The 25,598-nt window shown below is 51.9% G+C and overlaps 3 protein-coding genes across 3 annotated transcripts in view; 2 read left to right on the forward strand and 1 right to left on the reverse strand.

Annotated features, from left to right (window-relative positions):
• Positions 1-1,833, forward strand: part of CTDSP1 (CTD small phosphatase 1) — a 4,699-nt gene extending 2,866 nt beyond the window's left edge. Inside the window, exons 2-6 of the mRNA XM_031057932.1 lie at positions 128-287; positions 517-573; positions 1,033-1,125; positions 1,400-1,585; positions 1,692-1,833. Of these exons, the coding sequence (XP_030913792.1) occupies positions 128-287; positions 517-573; positions 1,033-1,125; positions 1,400-1,585; positions 1,692-1,820 (625 nt within the window). The 3' untranslated portion in view covers positions 1,821-1,833. The remainder of the gene's footprint in view (positions 1-127; positions 288-516; positions 574-1,032; positions 1,126-1,399; positions 1,586-1,691) is intronic.
• Positions 1,834-6,450: 4,617 nt separating this feature from the next.
• VIL1 (villin 1) lies at positions 6,451-12,029 on the forward strand. Its single transcript, XM_005415784.2, has 19 exons — positions 6,451-6,531; positions 6,740-6,814; positions 6,939-7,135; positions 7,386-7,494; positions 7,721-7,831; positions 7,929-8,131; positions 8,636-8,714; positions 8,834-8,932; positions 9,029-9,182; positions 9,292-9,392; positions 9,525-9,662; positions 9,818-9,976; positions 10,056-10,235; positions 10,350-10,495; positions 10,591-10,735; positions 11,013-11,201; positions 11,354-11,422; positions 11,603-11,740; positions 11,832-12,029. Exons 1-19 carry the CDS (start codon positions 6,457-6,459, stop codon positions 11,943-11,945), a joined length of 2,481 nt encoding a protein of 826 aa, XP_005415841.1. The 5' UTR covers positions 6,451-6,456; the 3' UTR covers positions 11,946-12,029.
• A 584-nt stretch (positions 12,030-12,613) lies between these two features.
• Positions 12,614-25,598, reverse strand: part of USP37 (ubiquitin specific peptidase 37) — a 33,967-nt gene continuing 20,982 nt past the window's right edge. Inside the window, exons 17-23 of the mRNA XM_005415785.3 lie at positions 24,667-24,919; positions 22,535-22,701; positions 20,663-20,723; positions 18,266-18,381; positions 17,336-17,405; positions 16,652-16,790; positions 12,614-16,066 (exon numbers count right to left, since the gene is read on the reverse strand). Of these exons, the coding sequence (XP_005415842.1) occupies positions 15,979-16,066; positions 16,652-16,790; positions 17,336-17,405; positions 18,266-18,381; positions 20,663-20,723; positions 22,535-22,701; positions 24,667-24,919 (894 nt within the window). The 3' untranslated portion in view covers positions 12,614-15,978. The remainder of the gene's footprint in view (positions 16,067-16,651; positions 16,791-17,335; positions 17,406-18,265; positions 18,382-20,662; positions 20,724-22,534; positions 22,702-24,666; positions 24,920-25,598) is intronic.

Here is a 25,598-nt window from a genome sequence, read left to right on the forward strand (position 1 = left end):
AGGAGAACGGGGCACTGCCCAGGGTAACCCCGCACCCCCAGCCGGGAACCGGCGGGGCTGGGCTGCCACCCCTGCACCTCCCCTGTGGCCTGGGCAGGGCTGGGGGGTGAACAGTCGCTCCTCCCAGGGCCCCCTCTGCCCTCCCTGTGGATGGATGCCCTGCTGACTGTGTCCCCCTGCTGCAGGCCGCTGTCAAGCACCTGCTGCCCGAGATCAAGCCGCAGGACGCCAGCAAGCTCTGCGTGGTCATCGACCTGGATGAGACCCTGGTGCACAGCTCCTTCAAGGTGGGGGACACCCTGGCCCACCCCACTCCTCTCCCCCACATGCTCCCCCAGCTGCTCTGTCACCCTTTTCCCCCACGGTGATGCCCAGCACCCAGCAGAGCCTGGCTGGCTCAGCTGGGGTGTCCCTGTGAGGGGGCTGGCAGGGGTGCACAGTGAGCATAGAGCAGGCAGCATTTGGGCAGGGGGTGCCTGGCGTGCCCAGTGCTCATCCTGGTGTGCCCTTCCCCAGCCAGTGAACAACGCCGACTTCATCATTCCTGTGGAGATCGATGGCATCATGCACCAGGTAACAGCGGGGTGGGTGCCTGCTGGGAGGGGGGCATCATTCCACCTCCCCCAGGACCAGGAGCCATCCCAGGGCAATGGGAGGTATCAGGGTGCCAACTCTGCGGGGACAGAGGTGGGTGCCCCTCTCTTTGCAGGGCAGGGAGGTGAGGGGTGCCCTGGCATGGTGCCCTCCTGCAGTGGCCAGCCCCGGTTTCAAGTAATCCAGGATAGGCTGTGGTCTGGGCAGTCAGCCTGTTCTCGGTTACTTGGCTCTGGAGCCGGCCAAACTCTTCACCCTGGACACTCCCGTGGGGCTATGGCATCCCCCAGCCTGCACGGGCAGCTCCCGTGAGGTGTGGCTAGGGAGCTGCTCACTGTGGGGTCACAGGTGTCCCCTGGGGAGGACGTGGGGGCACTGGGTGAGCCGTGGCCGGTGCCAGCAGCGCGCTGCCCTCTGTCCGTCTGTCCGTGCTCGCAGGTGTACGTGCTCAAGCGGCCACATGTGGACGAGTTCCTGCAGCGCATGGGCGAGCTCTTTGAGTGCGTGCTCTTCACTGCCAGCCTGGCCAAGGTGGGTGCCCCGACCTGCCCTGGCATCGCCCACCCCTTCCCAGATGCTCCTCCAGTGGCACAGCTCCCTTGCCTGCCTGCCCACCTGCAGGCATCACTGGCCTCTTGTCCCCTGTGTACCCAGAGGCAGCGCCAGCACTGGGCAGCCTCCCTACCTGCCCCTCCAAGGCACTGGCCGGGGAAACTGAGGCACAGTGAGAGCTGGGTGCCATTGTCGCTGTGCGGTGGGCAGGGCGGTGTGGTGTGCCATAGTGATCCCCCTCCTGTGCCTGTAGTATGCAGACCCCGTGGCTGATCTGCTGGATAAATGGGGGGCTTTCCGGGCACGGCTTTTCCGGGAATCCTGTGTTTTCCATCGCGGCAACTACGTGAAGGACCTGAGCCGCCTGGGCCGCGACCTGCGCCGAATCATCATCGTGGACAACTCGCCCGCGTCCTACATCTTCCACCCGGATAACGCCGTACGTACCCGCAGGGCACGGCTGGGCGGCCTCGGGAGGTCATGTGCTGGGGGACCCTCTCCCAGCGTTGTCCCCCGTGCCACTCTGTCCCCTGTGCCGCCTGCAGGTGCCGGTGGCCTCCTGGTTCGATAACATGGCGGACACAGAGCTGCTGGACCTGCTGCCCTTCTTCGAGAGGCTCAGCAAGGTGGAGGACGTGTACGCAGTGCTCAAGAAGCAGCGGACTAACAGCTAATGGCCCCCCCCCGGGCCCCATCATCCCCCCCAGCCCCGGCGGGTGCAGGTGCCCTCCGTGCCTGCCGCTGGTGGGAGATGTGGGTGTCCCCCTTCTCAGAGAAGGGGGGCCATGGGTGACCCACTGCCTTGCTGTGCTGAGGACCTACTGGGGGGTCCCATCCTCCCCCACTGTCCAGCTCTGGCCCCTTTCCCCCCAGCCTGTGCCCCCCTCCACGAAACGGTTCTCAGGTCCTTTTCCCCTCTGTCCCCCGATTGGGGAGGGGGGTGGGGTCAGCAGCTGCTGCTTTCCACTGCCTTTGGGAGGACTGGATCCCTCCATCCTGACTCTGCCTGCTGGGAGGCTGGCAGCCCTTGGCCCCTGTCTGCCGAGGCTACAGGACAGGTAACACCTTGTCACCCTCCAAAAACGCAGGGAGTCTTTCTGCCCTTGGTGCATAGGGCTGCCACCGTACCCTTAACTGTGCCCTGGGTGCAGCTGATCACCTCGAGGGGATCATGTCCTTGCCTCTCCTCATGCCTGCTGCCCCACCTGGGGGTTGTGTTTTGCAGGGGCAGCCCAGCCTCAGGGCTGAGCCCCTGGGCACAAATGCCTCCCACGTGCCTTGAGACACCGTGTCTCTGTTCCCCCTTAGCCCTGCAAGGGGTGTGCCTGGTGGGGGGGCTCTTTACTTCGGTTTCTTCTCATTTTTGGGGGGGAGGTGGCCTCCCCCCCTCTCCAGTCACACTGTGTCACTGGGAGCCACTCTGGTCACCCACAGAAGGGTCCCCTCCCGTGGCGGGGGGCGCACCCCCCACTCCATATCCATCTGCAGCTTCACCAAAGGCTGCAAGTCTGGAGAGAGGGACCCCATACCAGCCTTAATGTGCCCCTCCCAGCCTTTCCCCAGCCCCAGTCCCCAGCTGGGAGGGGGCGGGGGACACTGCAGCCCCCCCGTAGCCTGGGGTTGCCCTGACCCCCGTGGGGTTGGACTTGTGCCAGGGTGTCCCCCGGCTTTGAGGGTCTGGGGGCTCTCAGGGAGGGTTTTCCTGGGGAGGCTGAGCTCAGCCAGGCCTTTTTTAATGTCACAATATGGACAATGCCTCATATCTTTTTAGAGGGAAAAGCAATGGTTTCCCAAAAAATCATGGGTGCCTTTTTACCGCAGTGCCAGCGCAGGGAGCGGGGCAGTGTTTGGGGGGTGGGTGTGATGCGTTTTAGCTTTCTGGTGCTGTTCACTGCCCTGCTCCCACTGCTGGGGCTGAGCAGGGGCCCCCAGCCCCAGCCACAGCCCCTGCCCTGTGGTGGGGGCTGGTGCAGCACAGCTCCCTGGATCCCTGCCAGCCCCGGGCTCATCCTGCCCTGCCAGGAGGCTTGGACTCAGCACTTTATGTTAGACAAGTCAAAGGGCGCCAGCACAGCCGCTGCCCAGCGAGTGCCTGTGGGTGTACAGCCCTGCCCTGGGCATCCTTGGGAGGCCTGGGGGATGCAGAGGCAGCGTGGGGGGCTGGGGAGGGCTGGGGTACCAGATCCAAGTGCCTTCATGTGATTAAAGCTGTCAAACCATCTTGGAAAGAGTAGTCCTGAGTGTGTGCATGTATGGATACATATCACGTGCGTGTCACTAGAGGCTGTGCTCAGTGTGGGGACACGGAGCCCCTGGGATCCCCTGAGCCCCTGGGAGGGGGGGATGCTGCAGGTCAGTGCTGGGGGAGCACCCTCGGGCTGCAGGGTTGAGGTGCCACCCCTTGCCTGGTGCCAAGGGGACACCCTCACGCTGGAGGACAGCCCCCCCAGGCTGCCCTGGCACCTCCATCCAAACTCCTTCCCTGTCCTCCTGGGAAAAAGCCCCTGGTGCCACAGGGATGGCTATCCTGCCCCTTAACAAGGAGGGGTAAATTTACCAATTTACCACATGGGCTGTGCCCTCCTCCCAGCTCTGAGAGACCTCAGTTGAGTTCGCTCCAAGGAAGGTCTCAGGCCTTCCCCATACAGACTGGGGGGCAACCTGTGGCCCCCTCCCGCCATCCCAGGCCATCTGCTGCCAACATGCAGGCTCTGGGTTCCTGGGGGGAATCTCTTAGCTGCCCCCTCCCCCGTGCCCTCATTGGCCCTATGCCTCCCCTCATTAATGAAATCTCTGTCCTCCCTATGGCTGCACTAATTACTGAGTTCATTAGTGGCCCGGCTGGGGGCCCGGAGAGGGGGTGAGCCCTCTGGGGCCGCCGAGGGGTCCCTACCCCTGTGCCACACTGACAGACTGCCCTGGGCCGTGGCCACCGAGCAGAGGGTGACAGCGGCCACCCGGGTGTCCCACCCCACCCCGAACAGCCCCACCGGGGGTTCTGCACCCAGGTAAGGCATCCACGGGGACACTCGAGTGGGGCGCAGGAGGTGGGAGCTGGGTGGCAGCGTTTGGAGGGTTTGGGGGCCAAGGAGCGGAGGGCAGAGCAGAGCCCACCCCTGTGGCACCAGGACCCCCCCTGTTTGTGGCTGACACGCCCCCTGCTCTGGGTCAGCCCGTGGCCATCGCTGCGGGGATCCCTGCGGGACAGGACGGTCAGGCGGGATCTGGGGCTCGCTGCAGCCCAGCCCAGGGCTGCAGGATGCCCGCAGCGCTTGGGGCCAGGGCTGCTGGCCCAGCAGGGCAGCCAGGGTAAAGCTGCAGCAGGGCTGGGGGAGGTAGGAGAGCAGGACAGGAGGCCCGCGGACCTGCCTGCTGCTGGCACCTGCCCCTCCCACCTTTATGGACGCCGCGGTCGTCCTCTGAAACCACTGACAGGCCCGGGAGCCACTTCAGTCCCTTCTTCTCTCCGCCAACATCAAGGGCATCATCAGATACCAACCCTCGGGACTGGGGTCTGGGGGCACAGGACAGGGCTGAGCTGTGCCACTGCTTCATGTCCTGTCCTGTCCCCCCAGACCCCAGCCCCACATCCCATCTCCCTCCCTTGGGGCTCCCATGGAGACTCCCGAGGCAGGGAGGCACAGCCGGGAGTGGCCAAGGATTTGGCTTCCAGCTGGGGTGGGAAGCAGCCTGGGGACAGTGCCATGGTCAGGGTGGGGATGTGCCAGTTAGGGGCTGGGGCTGAGATGCCCCAGGTGCTGCATGGCTGTCACTTATGGAACCTTTCTGGGGGGGAGGAGGTACCAAAAAACCCCATTTCTGTGGCCTTAGTGCTCTGTGTCTGGGAAGGTTTGGGGATTTTAGGGTCTGGGGAATGAAGAACAGTGGCCATCCCCATGCCCACGTGTCCTGGTCCAGCCCATTGCTATCACTTTATGGATCTTCTTGGTGGAGTGCAAAAGAAAAAAATTCAGCATGGACTCAGTACCAGGGGCCAAGAGGGGAGGAGGCCCGGGGAGGGCAGAGGAACCACCCTGGGCAGAGCCAGCCTGTGGGCAGGGTGCAATAGCATCTGGGGGGGAAACACCCCATGAGTAACGGAGCTCTTAGGTGCCACAAAGTCTTGGAGGGCTGTGGGGACCTTGACTCTGGGCTGTCCCTGCCCTTATATGGTGAGCAAAGGCTGGGACACGAGGGAACAAAGGTCCCCTGGGTGCTGGCACCTGAGCACTCCACCTAGGTACGCTCACCTGTGCACCCAGCTCTGCAGGCAAGGTGAGCAGCCGGCGTAGGGTGAGGGGACAGAGGGTGGGCATGGGGTGGGCAGCATGTCCCATGGCCACCATCACTGCTGGCATCAGGTTAGCCTGGGGATGGGCCTGGGGACCCACCTGAGCCCCATCTTGGGGCTGTGCTGCGGGGGAGGCTTCCCCTGGGTGTGAGGTATGGGATGTGGGTGCTTGTGGGGCAGCACAGTGGGGTCAGGAGGGCTTTTGCAGGGCTGGGAAGCAGAGACCTCCCATCTGGGCAATGCCAGCGCTCCCTGCCAGCCGGGGAGCACAGGGTGGCTTTGCCTGACTCGGCCCCTCTGCCTGCTTGAGGGGAGCACTGTCAGCCTGGCAGAGATGGCTGGGGACAACCTTGGAGCACCGGCATCCAGCTGCCCTGTGGAGCCAGGGTGTGCCCCTCCTGGGGGGCATGGATGGGCTGGGGTTTGGAAGCAGGGGGTGTGAAGCAGGCAGTGTGAGTGTATCTGTGTGTGTTGTGTGTGTGTGTGTATCTGTGTGTGTGTTGTGTGTGTGTGTATCTCTGTGTGTGTGTTGTGTGTGTAAGCAGTGGCCATGTCACACTGTTCCACTTCACGCCAAGCCGTGCCAGGACAAGGCTGAGCAGGGCCAGTTCCTGCTGGTGCTGGGGAGGACAGGCCACCGTGCAGCAGTGTCACCCAGCTGTGGGTGCCCTGCACTGCCCTGTCCCCTGCTTGGAGACAGGGCAGAGCACTGGGGCACATATGGGACGCTGCACCTTCCCAACCTGGACCCTGGTACGGACTCATTAGCTGCAGTGCCAGCCAAGCTGAGGGGATGGCAGCCCCAGACTGTGCCCACAGAGCTGATACCACGGTGCTGGGGGTCCCCTTGCCCTGTGCAGCTCCGTACAGGGGGGTTTACAGCTGGCCTTTCTGCAGAGCAAGCAGGGAAGCAGATGGCACAGCAGGTTGGCTGTGTCCCAGCTCTTAATGACACTGCCTGCCATTAACGAGGGTGTTGCCAATGCGGGCAGGTCCCCGTGCCGGTGGTACCTGTCACCATGGTGGAGCTCAGCGCCAAAGTCTCCAGGACACTGAACAAGACCACGCCGGGCATCCAGATATGGCGGATTGAGGTGGGAATGGGGGCACATCATTGGGGCTGCCTTGGGGAGGGTCTCTGTGGGGGAAGATCCTCCCTTTGGGCCCTCAGGACCTGGGTTTGGGGGTCTCAGTGCAGCACCCAGGGTTAAACCCGGCAGCTCCCGGTGCGGGGGCAGTGGGGTGCGTGGGGCTGGGCTGGGGGTTTCCCCACCAGGGCTGATGTCTCCCTTCCTTCTGCAGAACATGGAGATGGTGCCAGTGCCCACCAAAAGCTACGGCAACTTCTACGAGGGGGATTGCTACGTGCTGCTGTCGGTAGGGCAGTCAGGGGCGGCACAGGGAATGGGAGCCGGCTCTGCCCTCCAGGGCTCGGTGCAGGGAGGGATGTGTGGGGCCTGGGGACACGGGGGCTCTTCTAGCGGGGCCCGGTGTCCTGCAGACACGCAAGTCTGGGAGCAACTTCAGCTACGACATCCACTACTGGCTGGGCAAGGAGTCGAGCCAGGACGAGCAGGGGGCGGCGGCCATCTACACCACGCAGATGGATGATCACCTGGGCTCCGTGGCCGTGCAGCACCGCGAGGTCCAGGGGCACGAGAGCGACACCTTCCGCGCCTACTTCAAGCAGGGACTCATGTATGTCAGTCACCCCTGGGCACCTGTTCCATGGGGGGTGACACTGGGAGGGGTCCCCATCCAGTGGGGATGAGGACAGCTCTGTCTCAGTGAGGTGGGGGAGGAAGAAGGAGGATCTGGAGCTGGGCTCCATCTATCCATTACCACGTGTGTGTACCCCGAACACCTCATTGTGCACAGAGGTGGGAGGGACACCCCAGTGGTGTGAGGAGGGAGACCCAGGGCTGACGCCATGTCTGTCCCCTCCCAGCTATAAGAAGGGTGGGGTGGCCTCAGGCATGAAGCATGTGGAGACAAACACCTACAACGTCCAGCGACTGCTGCATGTGAAGGGCAAGAAGAATGTGGTGGCAGGAGAGGTGAGTCATGGCATGTGTGGGGTCTGGATCAGGATCGATTGGGCCAGAGCTCCCCCCACATACAGCCCTTCAAGCAGGGCACACAGTGGGTGTGGGATGATGCTGCCTTGCCTTGCAACTGCTCCCCAGAAATCCTCTCAGTACTCCTGAGAGGGGCTGCAGAGCCATGAGGATCCAGGCATTCTGCTGCTTACCACCCATCCTTCTCAATCCCGTCCTGCTGCAGGTGGAGATGAGCTGGAAAAGCTTCAACAGAGGAGACGTATCCCTGCTGGACCTGGGCCAGCTCATCATCCAGTGGAACGGCCCTGAGAGCAACCGAAACGAGAGGCTGAGGGTATGGCCAGCGGGTCCCAAGGTCCCCTCCCGCAGGAGAGGGGGGTCACCAGCCACCCCTCCCTCATCTGGGCTTGTCCCTTCTCCCCTGGCTGCAGGCGATGACTCTGGCCAAGGATATCCGGGACCGGGAACGTGGGGGCCGTGCCAAGGTGGGCGTAGTGGATGGTGAGGATGAGAATGCCTCACCGGGACTCATGAAGGTCCTTAAGCATGTGCTGGGTGAGAAGAGGGACATCCAGCCTGCCATCCCTGATGACAAAGTGGATGAGAAGCTCAAATCCTCCCTCAAGCTCTACCAGTGAGTTGTTGGGGCTGGGTTTTGCATGGGGCATTTTCCCTGGTGTCAGAGGGAGCCAGCAGCCATCTCTGCTATGTCCCACAACTCCCAGCCCCATGGACAGACACCAAGAAGGGTCAAAGCTACAGCAGAGGTGGGGATAAGTCCTTTGGGTGCTGTTGGAGCTAGAGGAATCCCAGCTGCCAAGAGGATTGGTACCCAATAGAGATGCTCATGCAAGCATCACCTTTGGATGCTGTGGCAATGTGCCTCAGTGGCTCCATAGCATCTGGCACCCCTCTGTCCCTCTTTGTGGCCATGAGTGAGCTGCCTGGCAGGGCAAGCTACAAACCAGTTTGCCACCATGGCACAGCCAGAGAGCCCCTGGGCACCACCTGTGTCATGATCTGGCTGGGGAAGGGGATGGGGAGGGAACAGCCCTGCTAAACCCTACCACCCTGTAATGGGGATGGGGTTTTCCAACCCACTTTCTAAGTCTTTTTTCATCTCTTTTTCTCCTGTCAGTATCTCCAACACCAGTGGAAACCTGGTCATACAGGAGGTGGCAGTTCGACCCCTAACTCAAGACATGCTCCTGCACGAGGTCTGTCACCCATGGGATGCTTGGTGGTGCCCAGTTTCCTTGGCAGCTTTAATCCTTCAAAAGCTGAATTTGGTGGACTTGCCTGAAGTCCTAATTTCTATTGTTGCCCCTTCTTCAAGGACTGCTACATCCTTGATCAAGGAGGTATCAAGATCTTCGTCTGGAAGGGCAAGAATGCCAACAAGGAGGAGAAGCAGGAGGCGATGAGCAGGGCGCTGGTGGGTGCTGGGCCAGGGGCTTGTTACAGGATAGCCTGACTGCTCCCTGGGGTGCCAGGCACTTCATGGCCATGCTCTGTGTTTGGATCCCACCAGGGCTTCATCAAAGCCAAGAACTATCCAGACAGCACCAGCGTGGAAACAGAGAATGATGGGTCCGAGTCAACTGTCTTCAGGCAGCTCTTCCAAAAATGGACTGTCCCCAACCAGAGCAGTGGGTTGGGCAAGACCCACACCGTGGGCAAAGTGGGTGAGTGTCTCCTTCCAACGTGGAAGGACTTCTTGGATTGGGATGGGCTGGCTGTGGGGAGCTCCTGTGGCCTGAGGGGTTTGGCTCACCCCTCTGTCCTTCCCCACAGCCAAGGTGGAGCAGGTGAAGTTTGATGCTACCACGCTGCACGCCAAGCCCCAGATGGCTGCCCAGCAGAAGATGGTGGATGATGGATCTGGAGAAGTAGAGGTAAGGTGACCGTGGAAGAATGTGGGACCCTCTGATACCCCCTTTGTTATACCAGGGGAGGCTGTGGGGTCCAGCATCTGCAGGGCAGGAGGATGCACCAGCTCTGACAGCAGTATATCCCTGTCCCACCAGGTCTGGCGTGTGGAGAACAATGAGCTGGTGCCTGTTGAGAAGAAGTGGCTGGGCCATTTCTATGGTGGAGACTGCTACTTGGTGCTCTACACCTATTTTGTGGGGCCCAAGGTGAACCGCATCATTTACATCTGGCAGGTGAGACTCCAGGTCACTGCCCCAGGGGTGGGGGACAGGGGTGTACCTCCCTGGACTGGGGGTGCTCTGTCCCTTGGGAGCAGCATGAGAGTTGCCTCTTCTCGAGAGGGCGAGGGGGGCTGTGCTGGGTGCTGAGCCCCCTCTGCCCTGCCCAGGGCCGCCAAGCCAGTGCAGATGAGCTGGCTGCCTCTGCCTACCAAGCCGTCGCCCTGGACCAGAAGTACAACAACGAGCCCGTGCAGATCCGCGTCACCATGGGCAAGGAGCCGGCCCATCTGATGGCCATCTTCAAGGGCAAGATGGTGGTGTATGCGGTGAGCACAGGGATCTGGGGGCATGGGCCGGCCAGTGGGCTTGTGGCACCGGTGGTGACCTCCTGTCCCTGTCCCCCAGGGTGGCACGTCACGGGCGGGCAGCACAGAGCCCGCACCCTCCACCCGCCTCTTCCAAGTGCACGGCACCAACGAGTACAACACCAAGGCCTTCGAGGTGCCTGTCCGTGCCTCCTCCCTCAACTCCAATGATGTCTTTGTGCTCAAAACCCCCAGCTGCTGCTACCTCTGGTATGGGAAGGTGGGTACTGCTGGGCACTGGCGTGGGGGCTGCCACCTCCAAGACAACTGTCCCCACCTCCTCTTCCTCCTCTGTGTCTGGGCCAGTGATGGAGCAGCTGTGCTTGCTTGGCAGGGCTGCAGCGGGGATGAACGTGAGATGGCCAAGACTGTGGCTGACATAATCTCCAAGATGGAGAAGCCAGTGGTTGCAGAAGGACAGGAGCCACCTGAGTTCTGGCTGGCCCTGGGGGGCAAGTCCCAATATGCCAGTAACAAGAGGTACCAGTCCTGTCCCTACCCATGCCCAGGGGTTAGATGGGCCACCAGTCCCCAAGCATGGTGAGCCTCATTCCCATCACGTTGACCCCTCTCAGGCTGCAGGAGGAGAACCTGTCCGTGCCCCCTCGACTCTTTGAGTGCTCCAACAAGACAGGCACCTTCTTGGCCACAGAGATCATAGACTTCACCCAGGATGACCTGGAGGAGAGTGATGTTTACCTACTGGACACCTGGGACCAGGTGAGCTGGGGGAGCATGGAGTGGGGGACAGACCTTTGATCCCACAAGTTGATGTTCCTGCAGTTGGAGGACCTGCATCAGCCACAGCTGGTAGGATGGGAGGGTGGAAACCTGCCTATACATGGTCCCATGATGCTTTTTTCCAGCCTTTTTGTTCCAGGAAACGCTGAGAATGGACTCCCAAGTCCTTCCCCATGGACAGAGCCCATGTGCCTCCAACCGAGGCCCCAGAGGGCTCTGTCTCACCCCAGTAGTGGACACAGTAACTTTATTGCAGGTTTTCCTCTGGATTGGGAAAGGTGCCAATGAGTCAGAGAAGGAGGCAGCAGCAGTGATGGCACAGGAGTACCTGCGGAGCCACCCCAGCGGGCGTGACCTTGACACCCCCATCATCGTGGTGAAGCAGGGCTATGAGCCCCCCACCTTCACCGGCTGGTTCCTGGCCTGGGACCCTCTCAACTGGGAGGTGAGTTATGGGGGGGGTTTGAAAGACTAGGGAGTCCCTTTGCAGAAGGGGCCAGATGTGGGTCTGGCCCCAGGAGCATCTCCAGGGGGTGGGCAGCAGCTTGCCTGACCCCTGTGCATGCTGAGGGGCTGAGCACTTTGTCTCCTTCCCAGGACAAGAAATCCTACGAGACACTGAGAGCTGAGCTGGGCGATGAGAGCAGCCTTGGGCAGCTCACCTCAGTAAGTGGCACAAAGAGAAAGGCAGCTGGGCTGGCTGGGGGCACAGAACACCCTCCCATCCCCTTGGCCGGTGACAGGAGGGGCTGCAAGGACAGATCCTCAGTGAGCAGACACCTGGAGCCAGCCTGGTGCCTCCATCCCTGGGCCAGGCCCTGATGTGACTCTGCCCCCCCCATTCAGGCGATCACATCCAGGGAAGAGGTCTTCACTGCCACCACCACCCTTGTCCCCACCAAACTGGAGACCTTCCCCTTGGATGTGCTGGTGAACACCTCCGCTGAGGACCTGCCCCAGGGTGTGGATCCCAGCAGGAAGGAGGTAAGATGAGGCCAGGGGGCTGCTGGAGAGGGAGACAGGGAAAGCCCCTCCCAGTTCTTCAGCTCAGCCTCCTCTCTTTCTCTGGCCCCAGGACCACCTCTCCAATGCGGACTTCCAGGCTGTTTTCGGCATGAGCCGCTCTGCCTTCAGCAGCCTGCCCTTGTGGAAACAACAGAAGCTCAAGAAGGACAATGGACTCTTCTAGGGCAGGAGCCTGGGCACAGAAACAATCCCAGCTCTTTAGCAAATAAAAAAGTATGAAAAATAGGGCTGTGGTCTCTCCTCTCCAACCCCAAGGCCCAGCCCCAGGTGTGGGGGTTATTTGGTTCAGAGCTGGCACACAGAGACACAAGACTTGACTGGGCACCAGCAGCACAGGGGAGGACCCTCAGCTCCTTTTCCCCGAGGCCTTCCTTTGTCCTGGCTGTGCTCAGAGGTGATGCACAGGCTGGGCATGCTCAAGCTGCCAGGACTCTCCCATCCGGGCACCTGCAGCTCCGGGCTAAAGGTCCAGTGTGCAGCTGGAGCCGCTCCCTGCCTTATCACTTGAACTGCAGTAAACACGTGTGGTACCAAAGGTAAATGAGGGGACACCGTGCCTGCGGGGACAGACACCAAGGATCACTTGTCCTTGGACCCAGGAGAGGAGGAGGGTGTCTCCCTTCTACTTGGGCTCTACAGGGATGCTGAGAGGCACTGAGGTGTCCCCCCTGGGGACATATCTCTCTCAGGGGGGCCAGGATAGACATGTGCTGAGAGGCACTGAACACACACAGGATGCTCCCAGGCAACCGAGCAAAGTCCCAGTGGAAAAGGGGAAGCAGAGGTGCCATGTCCAGCAAGAGTCAGCAGAAATAAGATTCCAAATCAATAGAGGGTTAATAAAGAGGTTTTAATTTCACAAAAATCTATCTACACATCATTTAAAAATGGGCAGGGGGAACCCAAGAGCAAAAACTGTAAAGAATAGAGAGGAACAGGTCTGCTAAAACACAGAGAAAAGCACTGCTCCACATCAACAGTGTAAAGAACCAGAAAGTCAGGGTGCAGGCAGAAGCCAGTGGGAGGCAAGGCTGGAGTCTGGCAGCAAACCACATGGACAGCAGCTGCCAGGGGTCCTGCACCCCTTTTTCTCTCTTTGGCGGGCAATTAGAGGGATAATTAGCTCCATTAAAACAAAGCAGATGAGTTATTCCCAGCCCCACGATGTTCCCCACCTGCCTCGTGCCAGGATGAACTGAAGCAGGAAGTGCTGAGCTGGCAATCAGCACTTCCCTTCCTCGATGCAGGACAGGCAGGAAGATGCACGGGTGATCTTATCTGTGCTGCACTGAGCAGGGGGGAGGTGAGGCCGAGGCCACAGGTGCTGCAGTGCTCCGCGCTCTCCTTCCGTCAGTCCCACTCTGCTGCTCCAGCTGGGAAAACAGTCCTTGCTCTGCAGAGGCTCTTTGTGCAGCCCTGCTGGCCAGGGCTCCCCAGGGACTCACACACGAGCTCCAGCTCAGTGACACCAAAGCTCTGCCCCTCTCAGATTAGGGGTGTAAATCAAGAGCAAATTATCGCAGTCAGACAACGAAGTGACGAAAGGAACAGAGGGATGGGAGTTCCTTGAATTTCTGTGCTGAATCACACTTGTACTAAACTAGGTTGATTCAGAAGTGGGTAAATGTTTAACTGAGGAAGAGCTAGCACGTGTTCAGGGCCCACAACTAAGCTTCACCTACCTATACCCAAGGACAGGTATCCCACATGGAAGGCAAACCTTACTGAACCGGCTGCTGCAACAGCGTGAGCAGTGGGAATGACACAACTGGTGGGCAGCACATCTCTTGAGAATTACACACCTGTCATCCTCCCCCCTGCTCTTGGGCAGGGAAAAAGCTGGCTTCTGCAAGGAAGGGGCTCTGTGGACACTCCTGCCCGGCTGAAGGTGCAACTGAGCTGCCATATGCCAAACAAAAAAGCTTAAATTATAGTATATGTCTGCAAATTCTTAATGACTAGAATAACAAGCAAGAACTTTTCATAACACAAGGAACACTGTTTTCAAGCACCAGCTTTTTCACCTTGATCCAAACAAAACTGGTTTTAAACAAAAGTTACTGCACTGAAAAATCAGGCTATGTTTGCTTTTATTATAAATTAACTGGAGTGCAGCGCCTTGTAAAAACAATCTTGCCACCCAAAAAAGCAGAGCTGACTTCTGATACTACAGGAATACCAGTTATTTACAGCACAAGCATAGGATGTGCTTGGGGAAAACAGGTTTGCCCTCTGGACGGAGCAGTCCATCACACTCGCAGGGCGATCAGTTCAAAGGACAACTCCCATGCCACCACCTCTTCCCGTCGCCCAGAATTTAACCAAAATCAGTACTGACAACAGAAAAGTATAATGCTTTGTAATAAATTAACACACACCCCCCTCGGGCTGCGTCTCACCAGATAAACCCTCTGGCATGTCTGCAGCCAAGCCTTTGCTGCTGGCTCAGAGGCCAGGAAGATGCCACCATGCCCAGGGGCCCCTGGGCTTGCCCCACCTGGGGACTGGGAGGGAGGTCAGTCTTCACACCAGGGTCCCCCAAGTGCTCGGCGTGCCGAGGACACCCACGCTGTCACTTGCTGCTGCTGCCTGCAAGTGGGAAGAGTCCCCTGAGGGCAGTGACACACCCTGCCGGGATAAACTCCAGTGTGGAAATGCCCGTGAAAGGTGCCTGCTGTCTCCTAAATTGATGGTTTTGTCTGCTTTGCTGCAGCCAATTTATTCCTGAGAAACTCCTAATGATAGTTTAAAAAACTCACAAACTATCTCAACGGCAAAAAAAAGTGATTTTCTTCCTTTTTTTTCATTAAAGAAGTCTTTCATCTCTAAAACTCAGGCTGCAAAAATCAGAACTAGAGGCCAAAACAAGAGCAACTACTTTGCTTACAGCAATAACTTCTCTGAAATGAGTAAATGTCAGTGAAAGGAAACATCTGCCCCTCCTTAATTAGTGCAAAGGTGCTGAAAAAAAATGAACTTAATAGGCTTCTCCCGCCACTGCTGAAACAAGCTATAAAAGGAGCATCATGCTTCTAAACCCAGCAGATACCATCACTTCTTCCTAACCATGTTCTGTTAATGCTGAGCAAGGGCCTTCTGAAAGCTTTCCACCTGGTTAATTTCACAGTTTGAGCACTCTTGCACTCCTCAAAGAGGAGAACTGAGACATGGCTGCAGAACAAAGCCTCTTACCCTGGGGTAACACAAGACCACGGCAAGACCATGGCTCAGCCACAGGGCAGTAAAAGTGCCAGGTGCTGCACAGGAAGGGTAATGCCAGAACATTCTTTCCCTCCCAGAACTGTAGCTCACCTCCTGGCACTGCTCTGTTTGCTCCAGGTACTCAGCTCTCCCAGAGTCACATCAGAGCAGCCCTAAGCAACACAACTCCAGTGTGAAACACAGCACACCCAACGAGAGACCTTGCCTCTCCAAACGGCACCGATGCAGCAACCCCATGGAGAAAATGCAAATAATTGAACTTGTAAAACAAAAGAAATCACATACATAATCTCACATCTAAATGAGGATGACAGTGAATGGTGTAAAAAAAAAAAAACAACAGAGCTGCCACCAGGTATCAATACATTCCACAGCACCGACAGTTTGTTTCCTGGAACCGCAGGGAAATCGCAGCACGCTTACAAACCCATGAATGTCACAACGCATCAGCTTGAGTGATTCCAAAATGCCTGCGAGCCAGACGACTGGCAAGAGCCTGCTCAGTGATCTGGCTTTCCAGTGAATATTACTAACACAACACACGCCAGGTTACAGTCTATTGCTTAAATTGCTCTTGGAGAAAAGAAACAAAAGCGCCAAGTGATATGTAAATCTTTGCCACTCACATCTCACAGGTGAATGGGCTTTTAAAGTCGAGTCTCTTTTTGCACTATTTTTTATACCAGTTTATGAGCAGCTGTAGTCTTGTGGCTTGTTACAACTCTTTAAGGCTCCATGCTGACAAAATCATCTGAGAAACATTGAAAATTTCACCACAGGAGGGTCGCTCTGGATGTCAAGGTTTAAACACAAAGTTCAGGCCCAGGACTTGCACAGATGGTTCAACAAACCGAGCATCCCACATTTCTACCTTTTGTCTCATGTTTTGGCCCTGAGCTGTTTGTTACTCCTGCGTGGCTGGCACAAGTTCAGAATCTTCCTTGCTCCTCAGGAGGAACAAGGTGCTTTCCTCTTCACAGAGGCTGACGAACCGATCTTCCTACTTCCATGCTAAGTGGCTGTGCATTTTTTTCTGTTTCTAGTAACTCATCGAAGATATCTCTAGAACAGAAAGAAAGACCAACAGTGAAAATTTTGCACAACAAAAAATCACTACAAAAGATAGCCCTGAGGGAATCAGCAACTGGATTTACTCCACAAACTCAAGCATTACAAAACCTGGCAAAGAGAGATGTCTAATCTGACATCTCCAAACAGCAGCAACAACAGAAGAGGGGGATACAAACCTTCTTCAGTTCTGTATGCCTGAAAACATTTCTACCTACAAACCCCATTTTGACTGTGTCCTGAGACGACCATGGCTGCAACAACACAACTGTTAGAAGCAGGGGTAAGAGCATTTACAAATATCATAGCACTTAAGGAAAAAACCCAAGCTCCATTATGATTCCTGGCGTAACACATGCACTGAGACACTGAATCCCTTTCTTAAAATACAGTTTAATGTATTTGTTAAGACACTATGTATTATTGACGTACAACCCCACACCTCTGAACTCCGAGGACTTAAATTCTGTCATTCTGGAGACATTTTTCATCCCAGCAGAGGACCAGAGGAAGAAGAGAAGCCCCCTTCCTCACAAGCAGCAGGTAATTTCTAGGACCAGCATTTTCCAAGACACCTACTTGTGCATGTAGAAGAAGATGTATCCGCTTCGGTCTCTGTCACACTGAACAGTGGTCTCCAGAGTTCTAGAGACTTCCAGGTCATTGTAGGTGAACCAGGACTGCTTCTTGATATCATAGACATCACTGATATAATGACCTTCACAACAGAATCACAGAATGGTTTGGGTTGGAAGGGAGTCAAAGGTCATCCTGCTCCAAACTGCCTGCCATGGGCAGGGACATCTTCCACTACACCAGGCTGCCCAGAGCTTTATCTAATCTGGCTTTGAATACTTCTGAGAATGGGGCAGCCACAACTTCTCTGCACATCTTTCCATGCCGCACTTCAGCCAGTGAGCCGGTTAGCCATTTAATTAATTAATTAATTTTAGCATCATCTCCCTCATACTTTTCCAGCCACCTATATCAGATTTAAATGCTAAAAGACCCTTAAGATCCTGGTCCCTCAATCAGCTGGTAACAAGGACAAGCAATTCTACAGAGCCCACCAGCTGTATGTTTCCTACGTGCCACAGTCAGGCACCATGATATCCCCAGCATGCTTCCCCATCAGCAAGTCATGACAGAAGATTTGCTTTGCTGCCTGAATTCTTTCCTATAAATAATTATGCTATGGTAATTCTGTATTACAGATTTTTCAAGCTAGGTAAGAGATGAAGAATAAAAAGTGGCATCTTTTACCTGAAGATGATGTGCTTCCAATATGGCTGACAATGCTGATGAGACGATAGGAGTGAGGAAGCTCTCCTGTCTGAGAGAAAAAGAAGTACAATTAAAGCTTTCAGGCACTCTTTGCCCCCCCCCCCCATAGCTTATGGACACGATGAATTACACCTGAGATATCAACTTTGGCTACTGTATTCAAAGCTGCAAACCAGTGAAGGATTACAGAAACAGACACCCTGCTTCACACCAAACAAGGAGTCCTTCCAGAAGTGGGAAATGTGTATTTAATCTATCAGCAGGCCAACGAGCATGCCAAGGAGCCTCTCTGACCTCAGAACAGATGCTGACATGAGCTCTACACTGCAAAGTTTTCTAAACAACCATTTCCTGAGCAACTTCCACTGATGTCAGAATTAATCCAGCAAATAAACAGAAAAGCCAAAAAGGAACACCATGCTTACTTCTGAAATATCAAAGACATACCACTGATAATGGTACACAGATTCAACAGCTAACACCAGATATGTAGCCCAAATTCTTGTCCTGCACCTGTAATGTCAGTGGACAACACCCTCTTTACATACAGGAAACATGCTCTTTCTCTTCAATGGCTTTTGACAATTTATTTTTTAATACTCTCTTGACCAGGAAATGTTACCTCTAGAATTCACTGACAATACTGTCAAAGAGTATCTTAGAGAAACTCAGAAGGTCTCTGCAGCTGATTTTTTAATTTGCTTTTTTTTGGGTTTTGCTTGCTTTGATTTGAGTTGCGGTTTTTTGGTAATTAAAATAACATGGTATGACTTAAGTACAGAAATTTTCTATGTTTTCACTTTAGAATATAAATACCTTCTAGCCTCTACACCTGCTCTGTAAAACTACCTTCAAGACTATAAAGAATAGCAATATTTCTCAACTGGCTTTTGAAATCATGGATCACACCTCAGCATTTCTTTTCAGCTCTTCTGCTTCAGCTTCTGAATACTCCATGTCCAGAACATCCTCATTCCCAGAGTCTTCATCAGAGCCAACGCTGTCCAGGAGAGAGCTGTTAAACTCTGGATAGCAAGCAAACAATGGTAACTGCATGAGAAGCTGTGGACCACACAGGAATTTACAACAGGTTGAGGTATATCTACCCACATAAACAGGCCCAATAAAATTTCAAGCTTCATTTTTAAGCAAAACAAGGGGATACTGGAATCTCCAAACAAAAGCTCTTGCCCTTTTCCAACTTGTCAGAGCAACAGTTAAGCATCTTGGAATTAATTTTAGTACCATCTCCCTCATACTTTTCCAAAAGGGCACTATGGCAATGACAGCTGGGTGACAAAAGAGCAGTTAACACCCAACTGGCTCTGGAGCACCAGTGGGCTGCAGACAGGACAGACAGCAAAAGAAGGACAGCCAGTCTGGTCAGTGAGCTGCGAGTTCCTGCAATGAGAAGCTATGAATTACAGTTTTAACTATAAGTTGCATGAACAAAGTGCATTTTTGAATTAAAACTGGCATCAAAATGCTACTGCTGGCAGCAGGCATCTTTTCATTGTTTTCAATGGTAAGAAGGCTGCTCACCACAGGAACTTCCAGTTTGCTTGGCTGAGCAAAATGCACGCAGCTTTCTGTAAAGAGCCGGAAGGCACCACTGCTCCCTGTACATGCTGTTCCAAACTTCCTGGGGTTCTGCAGCTACCCAACTAATTTAAGATTTTGTACAGTTCTCATTAGGAGAAGTAGCTATGCTTTCACCAGTTAAATTAAAGCTGTGGAGTCCCGGGTGGATGAGAAGTTGAGATTAACAGGACACTGCTCAGGAATTTTCTCTTGTCTGTTTTCAAGAGACTATCACGCCAGCTGTGATGGAGTTGTTTTGCCAAAGAGATTCTCACACTGTTTGTCCTGTTAAATCATCAGTCACTGGATTCGTGTAATCTTCTTAGGAAGTTTACAGATGGCTCCCTTACTGAACTGGGAATCCTTTGCTGCTGCTTTCCACACTCACTCGGGCTGTAGGGTAGACTACAGCCTACAAACACAGCCACTTTGGCTGTGGGTAGGTTTAAATCTTTTATCTCAGAAGGCTCTCCCATGGATCCAGTATACTGATTAAAAGCCTGGGACCAAGGCCACTCACTCGGGCTGTAGGGTAGACTACAGCCTAGAAACACAGCCACCTCGGTAGGTCTGTGCACAAAGCACCTGCCACAGGAATTGCTCAAGGCCACTGCACCAACAGTGCCAGGAGGATTACTGGTTCTCTGCTTTTGGCAGCACTGGGATCCCTCATGAGACAAATGTGACCAGCTCTGCATTCAAGATGTTGTACATCTCCTTGAACAGCTGCTTCTTGATGCCTTACAAACGCGACAGTAGGAGGGAAATGCTCGTGTTTAAGCCAAGCAACTGCAAATCAAGGGGATGAAAGATCTCTAGCCTTGAATTCTTCCTGGATATCAATCAAGGAAAACTCAAGAAGGACTGGTCACTTAGTCTGTCAGAGCTCAGGGTAAGGGATGCCTAAGCAGCATTCAACTCCTCTTCAGGAACTGACACAGGTTCATCCAGCAACAACTGAGGGCCTTTGAAAGGCCCTGAGCAACTACAAGTATCTTAACACAATACTTTATAATCCCTCCCTCTCTCTCTTTGGAGCAGGAATTTTCTCTCAGTTATGCTTTGCTCTGCCAGATTGTATGAAATCACTTGCATGCCAGCCTCACACAAATGTTAAACAGTGCCTGAGGAGGCCTACAGCACTGTCTGGACTTGGAGGAGACAAACAGTACATTTTGGGTTTCTTTCTTCACCCCCAAGAGCTATACCTTGCAGTGAGGTCTGTCCCCCTCCCATCCCATATCTGATAGAAACAGCACTGATTCATTTTTCCAGGCAGGGCTCGGGCATTTATTAATCAAAACCCTAAAATAGCAATGCAAGTAACAAATAATCCTTATATTCTGACTAGGGTCATTAGCATGCTGGCTTTGTTGGGAATGCAAAGTTTAAAGATCCACTGTGCTTTCTCTAAATTAATATTATTCATTAATGTATATTATATGTGTTGCTTATAATATATTACACATATCTCTCTATATACCTCTATATCTAACTAAAAAGTCAAGAGACTGCAGTAAGTAATTTTTCAGCTTAAGTTTTTCCTGGCATTTGCTTTCACAACCAAGAACAAGAAAAACTGACCTCGAGCGCCAAACACAACAAAGCACACACCAAAAGAACATGAATCCCAGCTGTCTTACTGACAGGCAGGAGCTGCACTCATACACACATATCAATTTTCTCTCAAAAGCAACATACTGGAAGAACTTAAATAAGTTTCACCTTGTAGACTTAATTCCGTGGCTCGTTTGAGGTCATCATCCTCTTTCTGTTCTCGTGCCTCCTAATGGGGAGAGAACAAAACTTAGCTCATTGAGACATTTCACTGTTTAAAATTCTTGTGGTGCTCTTTTTCCATTGAAACTGTGCTGCTCTGGTTTCTACAACAAACCTGACATTGTAAATTAAAGGTTCTGTGTGAAGGAATGTTTGCAACCACCGAGAGTCCAATGTTCCCGTGCAACAGAACCTGGGACAAACCTTCATTAAGGCTTGTCAAAGCTCCTGAAGCTTGGTATGCAGCAGAGCGAGTCTCCAGTAACACCAAATGCTTTCCCTGGATCATTAATTTGAAAAGCATCTGAATGAATTTGTAACCCTGTGCTCAGAAAAGCTGTCACTTACACACAAAGCTCCTCACACTTCAGCAAAATTTAGTCTGCTTCTGACCAAAACCAGCTGAGGACACAGTCATTAAATCCTGACAGATTTTGCTATTTTTAAGCCATTTGAAAGTGGAGCCAGTGGTTGTATCTAACAGGTGCAATCCACAAAGGCAGGATGCAAAAAGACATCACTAAACAACCAGGTATTAAAAATATTACCATGACCAAGCAGCAAAGAAACCTCAAGCCAACAAACACATCAAGTGTTTGAATAATATCATGCCCCTATTCCTCCCACTACTCTTGAAAGCCCAGAGCTACAGCAAGCCAGTCAATAATATTTAATGAGCTGGCTTCTTAATTTAGGGTTTGAGTGCTTTCAGCACACCTGAATGCAGCACCCCAACTATGTATTTCAAATCAAGATAACCACAACTACTGCATTTCCATGCCCAAATCATTAGAATAGCAGATTTTTGCTTTAGAACTGTAGCAGAAACACACTCAAAGGGCAGTTTCACATTATTAGCATGAGGCCTTTTATCTCACTATTTCTAAAGGATTTGGGAATCTTTGTTAAACTACTCGGCATTGATGAATCAAAGTTACATCTGGCATGGAACATACCAGCACCTCATAATGAGTAATGGGAGAGAAAAAAATCCAAGAGCCATGGAAACATCAGATCTCATAAGGAAAACCATGATAGCTTTGGTATTAATAGAGAGCAGACAAGGGCACCTATTTAAAGGAAGACCTGGCTGAGTGTTTGCTTTATTCTCTGCTGCTTGGTTAAACTTGTAGAAATCAGTTACAGGTCTTGCAATTCAAGTGGAATACAGACAGCACACAACTCAAGAAACCCATTTTCTCCAAGCCTAATTTAAAAGACTTGTTTTCAACTAAATTATTTGGGATCCTTCTTCCACTTTACTAACAGGGAAGGATCACATAAATGCTCAGTTCCTACATTCTTCACTAAGCATCCCCTACTCGCTAGCACCAGAAACACACCTAGGATAGACACATCTTTAGCCTGACCTGACATGGCCATTCTTAGCCTTGGCTTTGAAACCTGCCTTTTTCACTAAGTCTTGACATGACACACTGCAAGAAACTATCAGAGAAGCTAAAGGTGGGCTGGGATCTTGATGTCAGAGAGGAAGAGTTTAGTTGAGGTTATCATCGTTTTTAATATAATGTGACAAACCAGTGCACAAAAGTGCATGGGGAGTTCTGAGAAATCTGTGAGTCTGTGATGTGATGCACAGGTTTCAAAGCACATTAAAAATGTGCCCAGATGTATCCAGTGTCATCGTTCTACTGACACTGAAGCTAGAAGAAACCCAAACATTTTTCCATCTGGTTATGTCAAAAAAAGCAGAATAATTCCTTTGCAGTTACTGTCTGAATGCAAGCTTTTCCTTTAGCTTTAGCTTTCAGGTAACCAGCTGGGAAAGACAACTTAAGAAAGCAAACTATTTCTTACTTGCTCTTGAAGGCTTTGAGCCAGTGCCTGCTGGAGTTCTTGTTCTTCCCTCTCTCTCTCCATATCGTACTGCTGCAGCCAGTCAACCTCCCCTTGGGAGCCTTCTGGAGTTTTGTTTTCCTTATTCTCATCAAAATCTTTAGTTATCTCAGTGAAATTGGCAGGACCTGAGGGATCATAAAGTACAGTTTATACTTTTCTGGGTCTTCTGCTTGTTACCAGCTAAGTTCTCTCTAAATCACCAGAATCCTTGCAGCATAGTGACATCTACTGACAGGGAGCTCACCCGCCATAAAACACCCACACAAGAGTCAAATGGAAAAAGCTCCAAAGTGCAATATCATACTCATTTTAACTGGTGCACAATGAACTATTTGATTAATCCCTGAACCTGTTCTCTTCTTAGCCTTTTATGTTCACTCAGAAACAGCAAGTTTAACTACAGAAGCCACACCCCACTAGGTTTCTCGAGCCATGAACCTGAATTTCTCTGTAAGAAAGCATGGATTATAAAAATTTGCATTGCATATTATACCTCGGAGTACTACAGACGAAGCCACAATAAAAGTCAAACCAAATGCAAGATGAAAAAAAAGCACAAATCTCAAGCACTGTTTAAATGTGCTACCTTTTGCTTCAGCTAAGAGCTTCAATCTTGTGAGCACTATATACAGCTTTAAAGGTGCATGAAGATGGTAACTTTTGTTCACCCCTGAAGTTAACCCAAGGGCAGAAGTGCTTTATAGAACTTCTGAAATGGAACAATCATTCAACTGCTGCATACACTCCTGCAGATGCAGGACACTGATTCTTGCTTGCAACTAAGAAAGCTATTGGAGCATATGTTGCACTATCAGGCAGCAGCATGTGAAACTTCATGGTTTTGTCGTGTGCAGACTTCAAGATCTGCTGATTAGTGATTAACAAGGATAATACAAGGCAGTCTCAGTATCTGTGAACCCTTAAACACAACACCAACAGCACCAGAACCATAATCCATCAGTCTAATCCTTTCAGGATGAAAAAACCCCAGAATGTATTACATGAGCTTAGAAAACTTCCAGTATAAGAAGAAATACACAACCTATATTAAACACATACTTTTCGCTTAGAAGTCACAAAAAAGCCTTAAAATAATTACATTGTACTTTCCAAAGAAAAACTGGACAGAAATACGTTTATATGGCCACATTCTACCACAACTCTATTTCACAACACCATAAGCAACATTACTGTATAAAAAGGAGGGCACAAAGAAGGCTGATCACATACATAATATTATTCTTACTGCCTTCCACCATCAAGGCTGTCCAGAGTTGTCAATTGAAACAAGTGTCATTTTTGGCAACAGTGGGGAGATATTCTGTTGTTAATTAACTTCCTGGCTCTTAGAGGACATGAGCATATTGTTGGTCTCTTTTTTCATGCTAGTGCAACTAAAAACCTGATGGAAAGCATGTAGCATACAATAAATGATAAACCACTTATATTTCCTTCAGCTGGCTAAAGGAAGACTCAATGTCCCCACACTGAGATCACACAGGCTCCTTCTTGTACTTAAACATCTTGTCTCTCTGTCAGAGGCCACAATTCACTTGAGCCTCTTAAGCTTACAAGTCTACTCTCACACAGAAAGCTTTCGAAAAAAATACAGAGATATAGTTAAATTCATTAGTAACTAGGGACAAAATAGCTGCATTTATGAAAGCATTCTACTCTTATGCCATGAGAACACTGCTACTGTGCTACCTAGGCTGCAACAGCTACAGAAATGAAAATACTTTCTGCTCATGGAAGAGTCAGTTCTAGACATGGCCAAATATTAGGAAATTGAATTGCCTGGCACAGGAACCTGTGGAAGCATGTGTTAATCAAGACAGGAAAAAAAAAGGAAATTAACTTTGAATCATGGAGGTGACAGACTTACAAGAAAATACATTTTCACTGTTTGATGAATTAAATGCTTTATACATATGGAAATTATAAAGTTTAAGTTCCTAAAACTCTGAGCAAGTCACAGTTTCAACAGTGCACTTGCATCCAGTTCCTACTACCAGCCATTACCAACCTGATGTTATCAGTAACCTGCTTTAGCCCACTTGAGTCCAGTGAAGATGGTTGCTTTGCCTTACCTGAGTCTAATACTGTTTTGGGTTTCTCCATCTCCATAGATTCCAGGTTTTCTGGCAATTCCTGAATTTCATCATCTCCAAAACCAGTGTCTGGGCTGCTTGTGGGCTTATCTTCATCATGGCTCAGAGACAGAGAAGCTTCCCTTTTGCTAATCTCTAAGACAGCTGCAAGGAGCTCATCTTCGCTCATCCCATCAAAACCAGCATTACCCAGCTCGGGTTTATCACCCTCCATTTTACTTCTTTTTGAACCCTAGAGAAAAATGGAGTTATGATTAAGTGTTTGAATAAGCAGGTATATAGCATCAGTTTTACACTTCTGTGGAGATTTATTTTTATAAACCCTACGGAGTGGGAGCTTGGCACTGTCAACATTCAACATAGTTATATGAGACTCAATGGAGAGACAGCCTTTTTAGCTACACTTACTCCACAGAAAAATATTTAAGCATACACTACAACCAGTTTTTACAGGCCTTGTGGATTAACATACACAAGATAATTCTTAACTTCTTCCTGTCCTTCAAAACACGTTTCCCCTTTAGGTTCTGATGAATTCTCAAGCCCCTGGCAAGTCAATGCTGAGATACAAGCAGGGAAACTGCAAGTTTGTTAACAAAGGATGAAGCAGCACCATCAGAGTAACTGAACTCAAATATAAGGATGGATGAACAGAAACTAAAATTGAGCTGTTATGAAGAGCAATTAAAATTAGGTTTTGTGCTACAGATTTGTCATATGAAACCATGATGTGAGTAGAGGGAGGAGAGCAGGAGTTGCAAACCAAGTAAGAAAAAGGTTAAATAGGGAAAAGGGAAACTATTCTTTCCCAAGGAGAACAGAATGATTTTCATTTGGAAGAAAGAAAAAACACCTTAGTCTTCATCTCAATTTTCCTTTTTATAGTTCATTTTCCTAAAGCTGAAGCTCAT

Source organism: Geospiza fortis, unplaced genomic scaffold (assembly GCF_000277835.1).
Source record: "Geospiza fortis unplaced genomic scaffold, GeoFor_1.0 scaffold112, whole genome shotgun sequence".
NCBI classification, from domain to species: Eukaryota; Metazoa; Chordata; class Aves; order Passeriformes; family Thraupidae; genus Geospiza; species Geospiza fortis.

Coding starts and splice junctions, on each gene's coding strand:
- VIL1 (XM_005415784.2), top strand. CDS start 6,457: ATGGTGGAGCTCAGCGCCAAAGTCTCCAGGACACTGAACAAGACCACG. Junction 7,136..7,385: donor TACTTCAAGCAGGGACTCAT/GTATGTCAGTCA, acceptor GTCCCCTCCCAG/CTATAAGAAGGGTGGGGTGG. Junction 8,715..8,833: donor AAGACATGCTCCTGCACGAG/GTCTGTCACCCA, acceptor CCCTTCTTCAAG/GACTGCTACATCCTTGATCA.